Source organism: Sapajus apella, unplaced genomic scaffold (genome assembly GCF_009761245.1).
Source record: "Sapajus apella isolate SASKATOON/1434 unplaced genomic scaffold, GSC_monkey_1.0 scaffold3, whole genome shotgun sequence".
NCBI lineage: Eukaryota > Metazoa > Chordata > Mammalia > Primates > Cebidae > Sapajus > Sapajus apella.
Window position 1 is genome coordinate 8,765,764 of NW_022436943.1, and position 13,634 is coordinate 8,779,397.

Genomic DNA, 13,634 nt, shown 5'->3' on the forward strand with positions numbered 1-13,634 from the left:
TATCAAGTGCTCTTAACTTGCCAGAAACTGGGAATCATTTCAGGTGTTTGTTTAGGGGCAGCTCGGCTAGCCTACCGCAGACACATAGAATGACAGCTTCTAGAGGGAGCCTCAGAATCCGCTTGCAGACTTTGGTCCCAGGGCTTCTGGTGGTCCCAGCCGCCTTTGGGAGACGGTGACAGGACTGTCAAGTGGTGGGTGTTTCTTAAAATGTGGTTGTTACATAAAGGATCTGTTATTTACTGCTTTAGGACTTGGCTCCCTCATGTGTTTTGGCTCTTTCCATGGATTTCAAACTGTTCTCTGAGTTTCTCTTTTGCAGGTGCCCTTGGGCCATGTAGGAGAGACAAAGTGGTCAGGTGGGCTGGGTTCTGGGACCCTTAACTTCCCATTTGACCAGAGCAGCCTGCTTTATACATTTCAAATACTGGATTTTTGTTTGTAGAATAATTTATAAAATGTCTTTTAATTCTAACATGGTAAGAAGGAGAGAAGGTAGAGATGACAGCACGTAGAGTTAAGGAGTAGCTGATGAAAGCAGTGCTTGTAAACCAGCAGGCCTCAGACCCTGGGCTCAGTACGCTTGGGGGAAGAGGGAGCATAGTTATTTAAAGGTGCCTTTGAACCTAGATTCATTTGTTCAGTACCCCAAGCACTGCCTGTAGACCAAACAATTTTTCATGTAATGACATTTTGCAAATCTACCTTATATGAAAAGAACAAAAAAATGCATTAAAATCTACTGAGTTTAATACAAATGTCTATCCATTTTACAATTAACAGACAGTAAACAAAATACTATCATGCGCTGAGCCATACCTTTTTAATTCAAAATCAAGGAGTTGTTTTGGAAAAGTAAAGAATTTCTTTAACACGTTAAAGAGTTTTAAGTCCTTATTGCTCACTCTTAGTTGTCCCCTATTTGAGAGATTTTATTGTTGAAACAACAAAAAAACTACCTGGTTGAGGACTTTTAGGATATGGTTCATTAAGATGTTATTTCAAGGTCTTTATCTTGTTTTGTCTGATAACATTTAATTTAAAAAGATTCTGGCAATTCTTTTTATTTTTTGAACTTTAACCATATTTGTAGTTTGTGGCTTTGTTCTAAAATCTGTCAGAATTGGATTTTTTAAGATTTTTCTCCCTGTGTAGTGAATTACACTTGATAAAAATTAATCATTGGCAGTCAAAAAAGAATTTCAACATAGAAGTCAATTTTTTAAAAAGAATGAGACATTTATATATGTTGATACAGAATTGTTCCTGAGATATATCATTAAATGAGCAAAGCAAGGAGCAGAAGAATGTCTGTAGAATGCTACACTTGTACAAAAGCATAGAATTCTACTTGTGCAAGTATATACAAGAATCTGACAATAGTGCTTGCTGTTAGGGAAGAAAGTAGGGCCAGGAAGTGGTGGTGGAAGGAGCCTTTTTGCTGTATGTCCTTTCTTACTCTGAGTCATTTTGCAAATCTTGTTCCTGTATCACCCAGGTTGACTGGTCTGGGACTCTGCCCTTCCAGGAGGAAGTGATGCTGCTCTTCTCTGCCAGAGGGCAGTCAAGAATAGTGGTGAAGCGACCTAACTCCCAAGTGCTTTACCACTTAACCTCCTTTAGCTACCCTTTGCATCTAGAAATAATTCTCATCTGGATAATAATGGCATGGCCTCATAGGATGGTCATAAGGATGATATGGTATGTGTGAAGCACAATCTTCAGTAAAGGCTTGCTTTTTCTTGGCATCTTACTTGATGACCATGGAACTGTTCATCATGTTCTTCTATAAAACTCCAGTAGTCTTTCTTTGGCTGCTTCTTCATTCAGTAAATACTTAATAGAGAATCTGGCCCTGATAGACACTGGGGGATATGAGGATGTTGAAGACAAATGATGCCCTGCTTTGCCAGGACTTTCCCGCACCTTTCTCTCTCAGCCTTCTCCAAGACCATGGGTTGCTTCATGTTTGGACACCCAAGTTCTTTCTGCAGGGAAGCCAAGCTTGGCTCACTTTGTCCTCTCCTAAGCCTCTGGTGACACTCCTCTCTGAAGCCTTCATGACCCTTCTTCCCCAAAGGTCTGCTATTATCCATGAAATTCAGACTTCTCTGTTGGTTTGTAAGCCCCTTGAATGTGGGAGTCTGGAACAGTTGGGGCACTTTTTGATGCTTTGTTAAATATTTATTGAGAACTCATGCCTTGAACTCAAGTGATTTACTTAAAACTGTCCTGAAACATTTCACTGCTGAGGCTAAAGTGAAATCTTTGGTTCCAATAGCATGCTGTTTTTCTCAGTCTCTTTCCACCTTGGGTAACTTTCATTGTGTTATCTTGTCATAGAATGCACAATTCATTGCTGTCATATTTTGGCTTGTAAGTTTTGACAACTGAAAAGAAATACAATAAAATGAGTGAGAACATGTGGTGTTTGGTTTTCTGTTCCTGTGTTAGTTTGCTGAGAATGATGGTTTCTAGCTTCATCCATGTCACTGAAAAGGACACTAACTCATTCTTCTTTACAGCTACATAGTATTCCATGGTATATATGTGCCATATTTTCTTTATCCAGTCTAACACTGATGGGCATTTGAGTTTGTTCCAAGTCTTTGCTATTGTGAATAGTGCAGCATTAACCATACGTGTGCATGTATCTGAATAGTAGAATGATTTATAATCTTCTGGGCATATATTCAGTAATGGGATTGCTGGGTCAAATGGTATTTCTGGTTCTAGATCCTTGAGGAATCGCCACACTGTCTTCCACGATGGTTGAACTAATTTATACTCCCACCAACAGTGTAAAAGCGTTCCTGTTTCTCCACATGCTCTCCAACATCTGTTATTTCCTGACTTTTTAATGTTCACCATTCTAACTGGCATCTCACTGTGGTTTTGATTTGCATTTCTCTAACGACCAGTGATGATGGATGAGCTTTTTTTCATATGTTTGTTGACTGCATAAATGTCTTTTTTTTTTTTTTGAGAAGTGTCTGTTCATATCTTTCACTCACATTTTGATGGGGTTGTTTCTTGTAAATTTGTTTAATTTCCTTGTAGATTCTGGATATTAGCTCTTTGTCAGATTGATAGATTGCAAAAATATTCTCCCATTCTGTAGGTTGCCTGTTCACTCTGATGTTAGTTTCTTTCACTGTGCAGAAGCTCTTTAATTAGATCCCATTTGCCAATTTTGGCTTTTGCTATTGCTTTTGGAAAACACCCCCTCTTTAGGCAAATTATGAAGTAGTCATGCCAGTTGGATCTTCATAGATGCACACTGTAACTTTTAATTTTATTTTCTTACCCTGAAGTTCATTAATGGGCTTTAATAAAGGATGAGCTTCTTGAACTTGTAAGCAAAATTTTGTGTATATGGACATTTTTATGAGATGGAACAATTTCTTTGATCAAGGGTCCAAGCAAAGCTAAAGATCATTGTAGTGGTTTCCAGATTTTCTCTACCAGGTTCCCTCAGGTTGTCTCTTGGTTGCCAGGGTCTCCCTCTTCCTCTTCTCTTCCTCTGGATACCCATAGCTGCTTTCTGGGCAGATCCCCAGGCTGAGCGCTCCCCCTCCAGGACCCTTCCCACCACATTCCTCCCCATCCAGTCTGGTCTTTTCTCTGACATTGTGTGGAATTCCAGCTGCTCTACTGCCTCATGAACCAGCTTCGCAACCACAGACAGTACTGAACAGTGAGGCAGGTCCGTCTCAGCCTGAGATGCCTGGGCTCAGAATGCAGAAGTGGTAAAGAGTTTCACTGTTTTTCTTCAGGTAACATTTTTATTTGAAGAGACAGTTTCGGAAGTGCAGCCTTCAGTTTCTTAATGCAAGTGACTGGACAGTTTTGGACAGCTGTGTGGGGCCTCAAGGGAGGCTTTGATGAAATGAGGTTTCCATATTGTCTTAATGTCAACTTGTGATGAGCTCATTTTGTAAGTCACTCTTAGAGATCTACTCTCTTGCCCAAAATGACCCTGCATACATGAGGGGACAAGGTCTGAACCTAGATTTTCTTCAAGGCTTTACTATTCCAGGGCTTATTGCTATCCTGGAATTCTTCAAACCCTACCATGTAGGAATTTTCTCCATGAACTGGGTCAACCACACCAATTGTAGGAGGGAGTTATATTAAAGTACAAATGGAAAACTATCAAAACCTTTCCCTGCATTTAGAAAAGTTACCGTTTAGAGTGCAAAAATACCACACCTTTCCAAGTTTCTGAGAGACAGAGACAAAGGGAGGGAGGAAGAGAGGAAAGGCAGGGCGGGGGGGGAGAGAGAGAGAGAGAGAAAGAAGAAAGAGAAAGAGAGGGGTTATCAGCTAATCGGAACAGCAGCAGCCAGACCATGCTTGCAGCCGTACAGTTGTAGCCTCCTGAGATGTGTAACCATCAACCATGAATGCAGATATTTCCAAAGTCCCATTTTTTTTTTCCTCAAGTGAAAATTGCCGGCATGGAAGAAATGCCTTTATTTGGAGAAAACAGTGTTTGTAAATGATTCTGGTTCTCTCTTCTCTTATTCCCTAGAAGAGTCTTTCACAGATGAAATTAGATAAGAAACACACACACACACACACACACACACACACACACAGAGTACATTAGTTTGTGTATCTGTATGTGATTTTTGTCCGTCACTCCAAAATGTTTTAGAGCCTGCAGCTTAATTCCACATATTTTGCTTTGTTGACTGATCCTAAGTATTTTGTTTTTATCACTAATAGTGCAGTAATTAATTTCAGAAAGAAAAAGATTATGTTTGTACTGATATTATTGAGTAGTGGCCTTTGCTTTCATTTATTTCATATTTAATTATATTAAAATAGGTACTATCTCCTTTCTAGTATCAGATAATAATAACTGAGCACATTGGATGAAACAGTACTTGCACTAGGAGCACTAACGTAGGCACTTTACAAGTATTATCTCCTCACATCATCCTGGTAAGTTAGGTGTTATCATCTTACTTTGGAGATTTAAATCTGAAGCTTAGAGAGGTTAAGTGACTTGTCCGAGGTCAAATAGCTGATAAGTAAGTGTGGGAACTGAGGTTCCAGTCCAGCCAGGGTGGCATGCAGTTGGCTTCTAAATAGTCAGCGTGTGTATGCCATAGTCATTTATAACACTTTAGTTTTTGAAAATCAAATTATATCTGCAACAGAGAAGACATTTAAGAGCTTCCTACCATTTAAAATTGCCCAGCTTATTAACTCACTGGTCATATTGCATTGCTGATACTCAGTTGGTTGCCTACCTTCTGATTAATTTGTTCCTTAAAAAAATTTGTAGGATTTTGAAATAATGTCTTATCACAAGAGAAAGGGAGTCCAAGAAAAACCAGATTGTATTCCATTATCATTTACTCCCTGTTTACTCAGCCAATATTTAGTGAACATCTTTTGTGTGCCAGGCACTGTGCTCAGCACCGTGTATGAGCATTGTTGAATAAACATGGCCACGCTCTTGCAGCCCTGCCAGTGGAATGAGTAGAGTGCATCAATGTAGGGTCCAAAGGTGTAAGAAATTAAGATGAGATCTCATTTCTACAACAGCTGACACACCCAATTATAAGATAACTCAATGCATAAAAAGCTGCTAGAGTGCTCTTAATGCCTTAATGGCTGTATGGACTGTGCTGTGGTTCCCAGTCACAGTGTCCTGCTGCTCAGTGTGAGAGGATGGGCTGGCCTCATAGCCATGGATGCCCTGAGTGATTTCCATGCTGGCCTGTCTCTCTATACAGCACCAGTGGGAATGGGCTTTTGTGAACAGTAACTGGCAGGTAAAGGGTTCCAGAGCCTGATACAGACCTAAAGTGCTGTACTATAAAGAAGAGAAGAAGATCACGGGCCCCGGAAGTAGCCAGGGAAAGGTTTGCAAAAGTTATAGGGATTGAATTGGGCCTTTGTGGCATTTCACTGGGTGGGATTTGTTTGTTTTTCTTTTCATTGGCCCACTACTTGTTCCTAGTCCAGTTCCAAATGTGGAGGATAGAGTAATGAGCACCCCAGATTAGACCCTAGCTCTCACAGGTCTTGCAGTTTTGGGTGGGGAGAGAGAAGGAGAAAAAAGTTACTAAGATTATTTCATGTAGTGTTAAGTGTAGTTAAGACAATTAAGAAACACTGTTAGAATGATGTGGTGGGCAGGGGGACATGGTAGTGAGACTTTATTTCAAATGGTTGGGAGAGGCATCTTTGAGGTGGCGACTCTTGAACTAAAGCCTGAGGGTTGAGGAAGAACTGGCCGTGCAGCGAGGAGTCTATGGGAAGAGCCATGAAGTCAGTGAGCACAGCCAGGAGCATGAGAGGAAGCATTCCATCAGGGAGTTGATCCAGCCATAGAAGAGCTGCACTCTGGAAGGGCGTGGTTGCAGTGGAGGCTGAATACTGTAGATGAGTGCCAAGTGATGCAGGGTCTTGTATGTGAGATTAGGCAGGAATAAGGACTGTGTGTTTCTGTGTGTGGATCTAGGAGATGAGTAGTTAGAAGAGAGGAGAATCTGGATGAATATGCATGGAAGCTTAAGGAGACTTGTGAAATTAAGATAGTGACATTTAGTTCAGGTGGCCTATGATGAGGGGCACCCAAGTCACACAATGTCTCAGTTGCTTCCTGTTGGAAGTTGAATATAGTCCTGAAGTGAGGCATACATGGTGCTTTGTTGACTACTCCTTCAAATTAGAGGGACACAGAATTGCCTGCAAAGAAATGGTGAAGCTTTGACAAAGGTAAGCTACAATCCAATGCCAGAAACTGTACTTACCAAGGTAATGTTTCCTAAGTCAGATATAATATAGCAGGCTCTTTTTGCGGTGATTTTTCTTGGAAATAAAAATGAATAGTATATTTGTTCATGTAAAGGAATGGCCTTTATACTATAAAACGTTTCTATGAAGGAAATAAAAAAGAGTTAGACTTAAGGTTTGATTCAACTCAGGTGGATAGATTAAAAGAGGCGTGTTTAAATGCTCATTTTTGGAATAACCATATATCATTTACTAAAGGAAAAAAATGCCCCAAATGTTGATAGAATTCTCTAGAGAAATGTGTTTAGGCAGTGAAAGGATTCCTGGCAGTGATTGAGAAATACGGTAATGGGGAACTGCACTTGATCTCTTTTGAGGTTGATTCTGATGTGTGTAGTCTTTACATCCTATTAAATTTTTGAAAGATAAACTGATACAAGAATGATTTGCCAAGGCCATATGAGGTTAACTGAATTCAAATAGAAGGTTCTCTCAAGTTATTGCATTCCTTAGAAAATAAATACATTGCGCATATGGTTAAGATTGATCAAAAAAGTATTCTGTATGCCAGTGATTACATTCCCATCTGTGATTAAGGTTTTCTGTCTGCATCTGGTTTTCACATTATATTTCTGTAACAAGAATCCTTTATATAGCAGAGTTCACTTTCTGTATTTTCTATTAGCTGCAGCTTGAACTACTGCACGGATCGCAGATTTACACATGTGGTTTTCATTACTTCATACCATTGAGAAAAAGTAATATTTGTTTGGGAATGTATGTTTTCCACAATTTCCATGGTAATACAACATGTTGAGCCTTTTAAATAACACTTGTAGAACTACAAATTGTTTGAGGCATTCTGCTCTTGGTGGAGCTTAGCTTTTAAACTTTTCTCAGTGTGTTCCCCTCGTAATGAGGTTTTACAAATTTGAGGGCTGAGCATCCAGATCTGAACAAAGCAATTATTAAAGATAGATATTTTATTATCATTTCCATGTGACAGACTTCAGTGTGGAATAGGTATCAGGAATACCTGAACATTGTGCTTATTACTATTATTTATTTTTTTATTATCTCATGTTGGAAGAGCATTTAATGTGTTGGAGATATGAAGCACAAATGTGACACTCCAGTCATTATTTTGAAAACTCCAAAGATTAGCTTTTTCTGAGTTATTCTATTGATTGTGATATATTGTTTCATATACAAAATAGTTAAGTGGGTAAAATCCTCATGGGTAACTTTAGATTTACGTTGTATGTTGTTTGAAAGTATATTCGTGTACTGTGTTAACATTTAACAATTTATAAATATGTACATTTAAAATATTTTGTTATATTCCTGCCAAAATTTTCTTCATTCACTTTAGAAAACTCTGATAGTTACTACAAGTGAAGTTAAAAAATAAAGCAGTATATTTCAAATTGAGAGATCATTTTTATTTGAAAAATTTGTTTTAAAGGAAGTTTATCATACGGTAATTTTATGTGCCTCAAAACCAAGATTCACTACACCATTTTTGTTAATAAACCCAGACTTTGCTCTGGTATTTAGCAGTCATGAGAAGGAAGAAATAGACTTAGACTCTAGAGGATTTGTGTATGTTTTGCTTGGTTCATTTGTTCAGCAGAGATTAACTATGGCTCATACAGTAGGATGATCCACTTTTGTCAGGCTCTCTAATGGCCTTTGTTGATGGCTGCTGAAGCACAAAATATATATTATAAGTGAATCTAAGAAGAGTATACATTTTCTTTTTTCCCAATATTTGTTTAATCTCTCTATATAAAATGTTCTTTACCTTTGTACAGAAAAATTGGAAATAACAGAATGTGCAGAAAAATTACCCATATTTCAGTCTTCCAGAAATAATCATATTTAACATCTAGGTATATTTATTTCCAGTCTTCCCCTGTGTGTGCACCCCTCCCCCACTCCACTATTTGAATACTTCCATAATCTATATGTGTACATATATTTATATATCTTGGTTATATTATGAAAATTTTTTGCTTTACCATTTGTTAATAAAATTGTTAGTATTCATAGTAAGCTAAATGTTTCCAAGATCTAGCTGATTGTCTTTAATGATCTTTGCTGACTGCAAGGCAATTCCCATCTAAGAAATATCTAGTAATGTATTTTAATTAATTAGTACTTATTTACCTTTTTAACCTTAAAGAATAATAAGAAACAACTGATTACATCACAAAAGAATCATAATATGTCACATAAACTACATCGATTTTTTTAAAATGTAGAATCTGCTTGTTTTATTTACATCAGAATATGTTCACCAATTTTAATTTGCAGGAGGTAATTGGGTCTAAAAAAATAATAGCAACAGCCTTAGTAATTCCTTTTGAGACTGCTTTTATAAATCTTTCTTCCCTTGAATTTATTGAGTTCCTACCTTATATGTGTATGATTGTACTAGACCCTTATATTTCCTAGTTTGTAAGAATTAAATAGCAATACTTTTCTATTCATAGTTGTGATAGTAGTGGTAGCATTATTAATCATAGTAGATGAGTAATAGACACTCAATAAATATTTGGGATTGAACAAATTCTAAATTTGTCAAATATAGCCAGAAAATAGAAAATTTGTATTACTAAAAGGAAGAAAAGCAAGGTGTAGAAATTTGTCGATTTGGTAAAATAATTCAACAATATTTGTTTTATTAATATTTTTTAAACTATTACATAAGGATTATTCTTCACTGTTAGTTGTGTTAAACTATGTGACCTAATAATGGCAATACTGAAATTTCAGAACAATGAAACAATATTTGAACAATGAAACAAACCACTTTGTTTTGAAACAGGATTAACTTGTATGTAAAATTCCATTTAAAAAGTCTAAATTTTTTTCTAAAGAAAACATAATATCTGACAGACTATTTGATTTTTTGAAACAGGTAAAATACAATATTCTATTAAGGTATTGATGTACATATCTTTAAAACCAATTTAAGGAAAGAACTTTCAGGTTCAGTTTGTATCCAGCTTTGAGTCACATAATTGGAAAATTAAGAGTCCTTTAGAAAATGTTGTTATAGGAACTGAGGCAATGGGGATTGTTTTGGATTCTTCTAAAATTTAGAAGAGCTTGTATCTGTTTTTGTTTTTGTTTTTTTTTTTAAACAAAACTGGCCTAGTGTTATCATGTAAACAGTTGAGTATGATACTTCAGACTGGTTGTGATATATGCATTTTTTTTCCCTTTGTTGTTGTCAATAGAAAAGATTGATCTCTGGGCTGGTGAACATAATCTCTGTCCCAGTCAGAAAAGGAGAGAGGAAATTAGCAGAGCGATTGGTGGAGAATGATATCTGTCAAAAGAAACACTTGGAGAGCACTGAGTTTAGTAATAGGTGACTGCCGGAAAAAAGGGAACTTTGAATATTGTCAAGGTAAGGAACAGACAAATATTTTGATTTTTGTAATTTACGTACCAGAAAAATCCATCTATTTTTTTCCGATAAATTATAATTGTAAAGATTTTCTTTTTTTCCTTCCTTCTTCTAGTGCCTGTTGTATTTTATGTTTTAAACATTTGTTTTTGAAATCTTTGGGTGTGGGGGTTGGGTGGAGATCAATCTGGTGGTGGGAACCCTGTTTCATAGTTTTGGGTCTGAATATATCAAATGATCAAGTACCAAATTTTTTCACCCTCTTCTTGTTGCAGTGCTTCTTGCCATGTTTCATAATACATCTGTTATAAACTAAGCAATACTTGGAGTTAAAGAGTAAAAGCTATGCCATGATTTCTGTGTTTATTGTAACGAGGAGATGGTGTTTTCTGAAACAGTTTGTTGACTAAATAGGCAAAAAAGTGCCTTTCAGTTTATTATTTCTTCTGATGTATTTGGATTTTTTAAAAACTTTCAGGCAAATGTCACTTCCTAAGCAGAGTTCATTCCATAGACACATTAAGAAAAAAGGTGATATCTAAATTTAGGAAAACAGCAAATATAAACTAAGTGTATTGCCATTTGGCAAGAGACTTCTTAAAGTCTGCAATATTTGAAAATTCAAGGAAGCCCTGAATTATGAGAGAGAGCTCACATCTCCTGTAGCCAACTCTGTTCCAGGTTTAGTGGATAGTGGACTTGTACAGAAGCACCAGTACATAAGGATCCACTGCTAAGAAAAAGTTGAGAGTCAACACAAATGTTCTGTGATACTGGTTGGCACTCTAGGTTGGGAAGAGATTTTAAGTTCTGTGACTGACTGACTGACTACGTGGAAAGAGGGGGAGTGAAATATTCAACCTCGGTGACCATTGTTTTGGAAACATAACTGCTGGTGTCCACCTCACAATCTCTACTCTTGCCATTTTTGCAAATGCTTATTGGCTTGTTCTTAAAGTTCTCAGGAAGGTGTTGGAAAATAAGTTGTTTTTTTTTTTTTTTTTTTTAAGACCAGATAAAATGAAATAATTCCCTGTAGAATGATACACTCCTTTGGGGAAGCCTTGATCATGATCTGGTTTCTGAGTCTGTATTTCCCTTCCTTTCATCCCTCCTTCTTCATATTGTGATGATGTTCTTTTAATACAATTAATGAGAGACATCAATTCAAAAGAGAAGGCAAGGAGTTCAGTTCTTGAAGCAGTTGAGACATCTCCCATGACTACTTCTCTTTTCTTACCTTATGCACTGTTGTTACTAAACATTGGTTTTTTTTTGAGAACTCAGATCTTGGTTGATTAGCCCTGTAAAGTCTTGCATAGAGAAAAAGAAAGGTATCAGTATCTTAAAGGAAACAAACTAATAACAACCATCACTATTTTAGAATTGTTTTCTTTTCATCTTCCACCAGCTTGGGTTTCCAAACAGGATGGAACTCCTTGCTTTCTGCCTTTTGTATCTGAATGGAGTTTGTATTAATATGATAAAGATATCTATGATGCAGATTAAAAATTGAAAAGGATATTGGATTTTAAAGCTTGAACATATGGCAGATACATAGAGTTACTATCTTTACCTACTCCCATCCCATTACAATCTATTTCTTTCTGGTCATGTGGAACATATCTGGCCTGCTGGCTATTAACCATTGCAGCTTGGAAGATCCATGTTGAAAGCAAAAATGCATGACAAGAACGTACATCTTAATATAATTTTAAATACATTTATTTGTTATTCATGTATGGAATCCCCAGCATCGTGCATCAGAAATACCATGTGCAATTTCTTCTTTTTTCCTCTCCCTCTCCTACTCTCCTTTATGCGTGGTTTGTGTCCATACTTTAAACATGTGTATATACACATACACATATTTGTATTGAGCTATTTTATAACTACTGGATTTTCTTTGTTTTCCATGTGGCATAAAAAAATTACTTCTAGGCTGGGCATGGTGGCTCATGCCTATAATCCCAGCACTTTGGGGGAGGCAGGAGGATTGTTTGAGCCCAGGATTCTAGACCAGTCTGGGCAACAAAGTGAGACCCCATCCCAACAAAATTTTGAAAACCCTTGACGAGTGTGATGGTGCATGCCTGTAGTCCCAGCCACTTGGGAGGCTAAAGTAGGAATATGATTGCACTATTGCCCTCCTGCCTGGGCAACAGCAAGACCTTATTTTAAATAAATAAATAAATAAATATATTAACAATAATTACTCCTAGTTTTTTTTTTCCTCTTTGTAATAATATTAGATGTATAGAAACATGGGATTCAAACTCAAGAAGTGGAAAAGAACAGAAATCACATACTTTATATCTTGGAACACCTGGAATCCATTGGATTCTTGGAGTTTTGGCGTTGTAATTTAGAAGCAGCTAAAGCAAAGGACTGCCCATGGCTGAACAGTCAGCATTGTGGGTGAGAATGGCCTGAGGTGGCGCCAGAGAGTCTGCTCTGTGTAGCAAGTTTGAAGCAGGCTGGTGTCTTCTGCAGATCGGGGCGGGGGGAGAAATGATACTAAACGGGTATGCCACCAGCTTGGGTGGAAGCTGGCAAAATGAGAATGCTGGTGTGTCTCCCACCTGGTGTTTTAAAGCGTACCCAAGGTACGCACAGTGCTTGGTCTTCTAGAATGCCATTTGGAGCCATTCCCTGTAATGCCTGCCATTGTAGGGACCGGACAGATTTAGGACATGTAGGAGTGGTGGTCTGGCCTGAGGAGCTTTCCCTTATAAGCCATTGCGGAAAATGCTAAGAAGGGTGTAGTATTTGGCGTATTAAAAAGATCTATATGCTTTTAAAAAGATGTAAGAGGAAGCAGCTTGGGAGGAAAGAATGACAGGAAACTTTCGTTGCAAAGGGTGTGTTTAAGTTCATTCATATCATGGGATGGGATATATAGGTAGTATCAATTTTTACATATTGTGTGGGTTTCAAAAGCTGCATTCGTATTTTGAAAAAGGGTTATTTTTAAAATGCTGATATAGATGATGCTCTGCACCTTTATGTATTGGTATCTTTGTTAGGAAGAGGAAAGTTATTTTCTTAAGTAAAATTGCTGCTTTTAGAGAGTATCTGCTTTTAGTTTTAGTTTTTCTTGGTCGTGTTTGAGGGGCCTGATAGCATTAATGGGCTTTACCCCACATGGAGCTTTGAGCTTATTGTAGCACTGCACACTGATCCCAGGTCAGTGTGATGCGTGAAATCAATTTATTTGAATCTCTTTGCCTCTATAGGAATTTGGCAGCATGCCAGTTGTTTTCATTTAATGTTCTTTGTGTTGAACACAGACAAGCAGGCATGCTTTTGTATTCTTCTCTCTTTTGGTCTCTGTCTCTTTCAGCCAATATTTTACTCTATGGATTTTGAGATGAAGGGAGAATATATTATTTATATCATTCTTATCATTGTTTAATTATGTATATACATATATAAATTCATCACTTTCTTATCTTTTAAA

At 37.3% G+C, this 13,634-nt stretch overlaps 1 protein-coding gene across 1 annotated transcript in view; it reads left to right on the plus strand.

Moving 5' to 3' along the window:
- Positions 1-13,634, plus strand: part of RUNX1T1 (RUNX1 partner transcriptional co-repressor 1) — a 108,282-nt gene that overhangs the window by 14,988 nt on the left and 79,660 nt on the right. Inside the window, exon 3 of the mRNA XM_032247775.1 lies at positions 10,002-10,136. Coding sequence (XP_032103666.1) covers positions 10,002-10,136 — 135 coding nt within the window. The remainder of the gene's footprint in view (positions 1-10,001; positions 10,137-13,634) is intronic.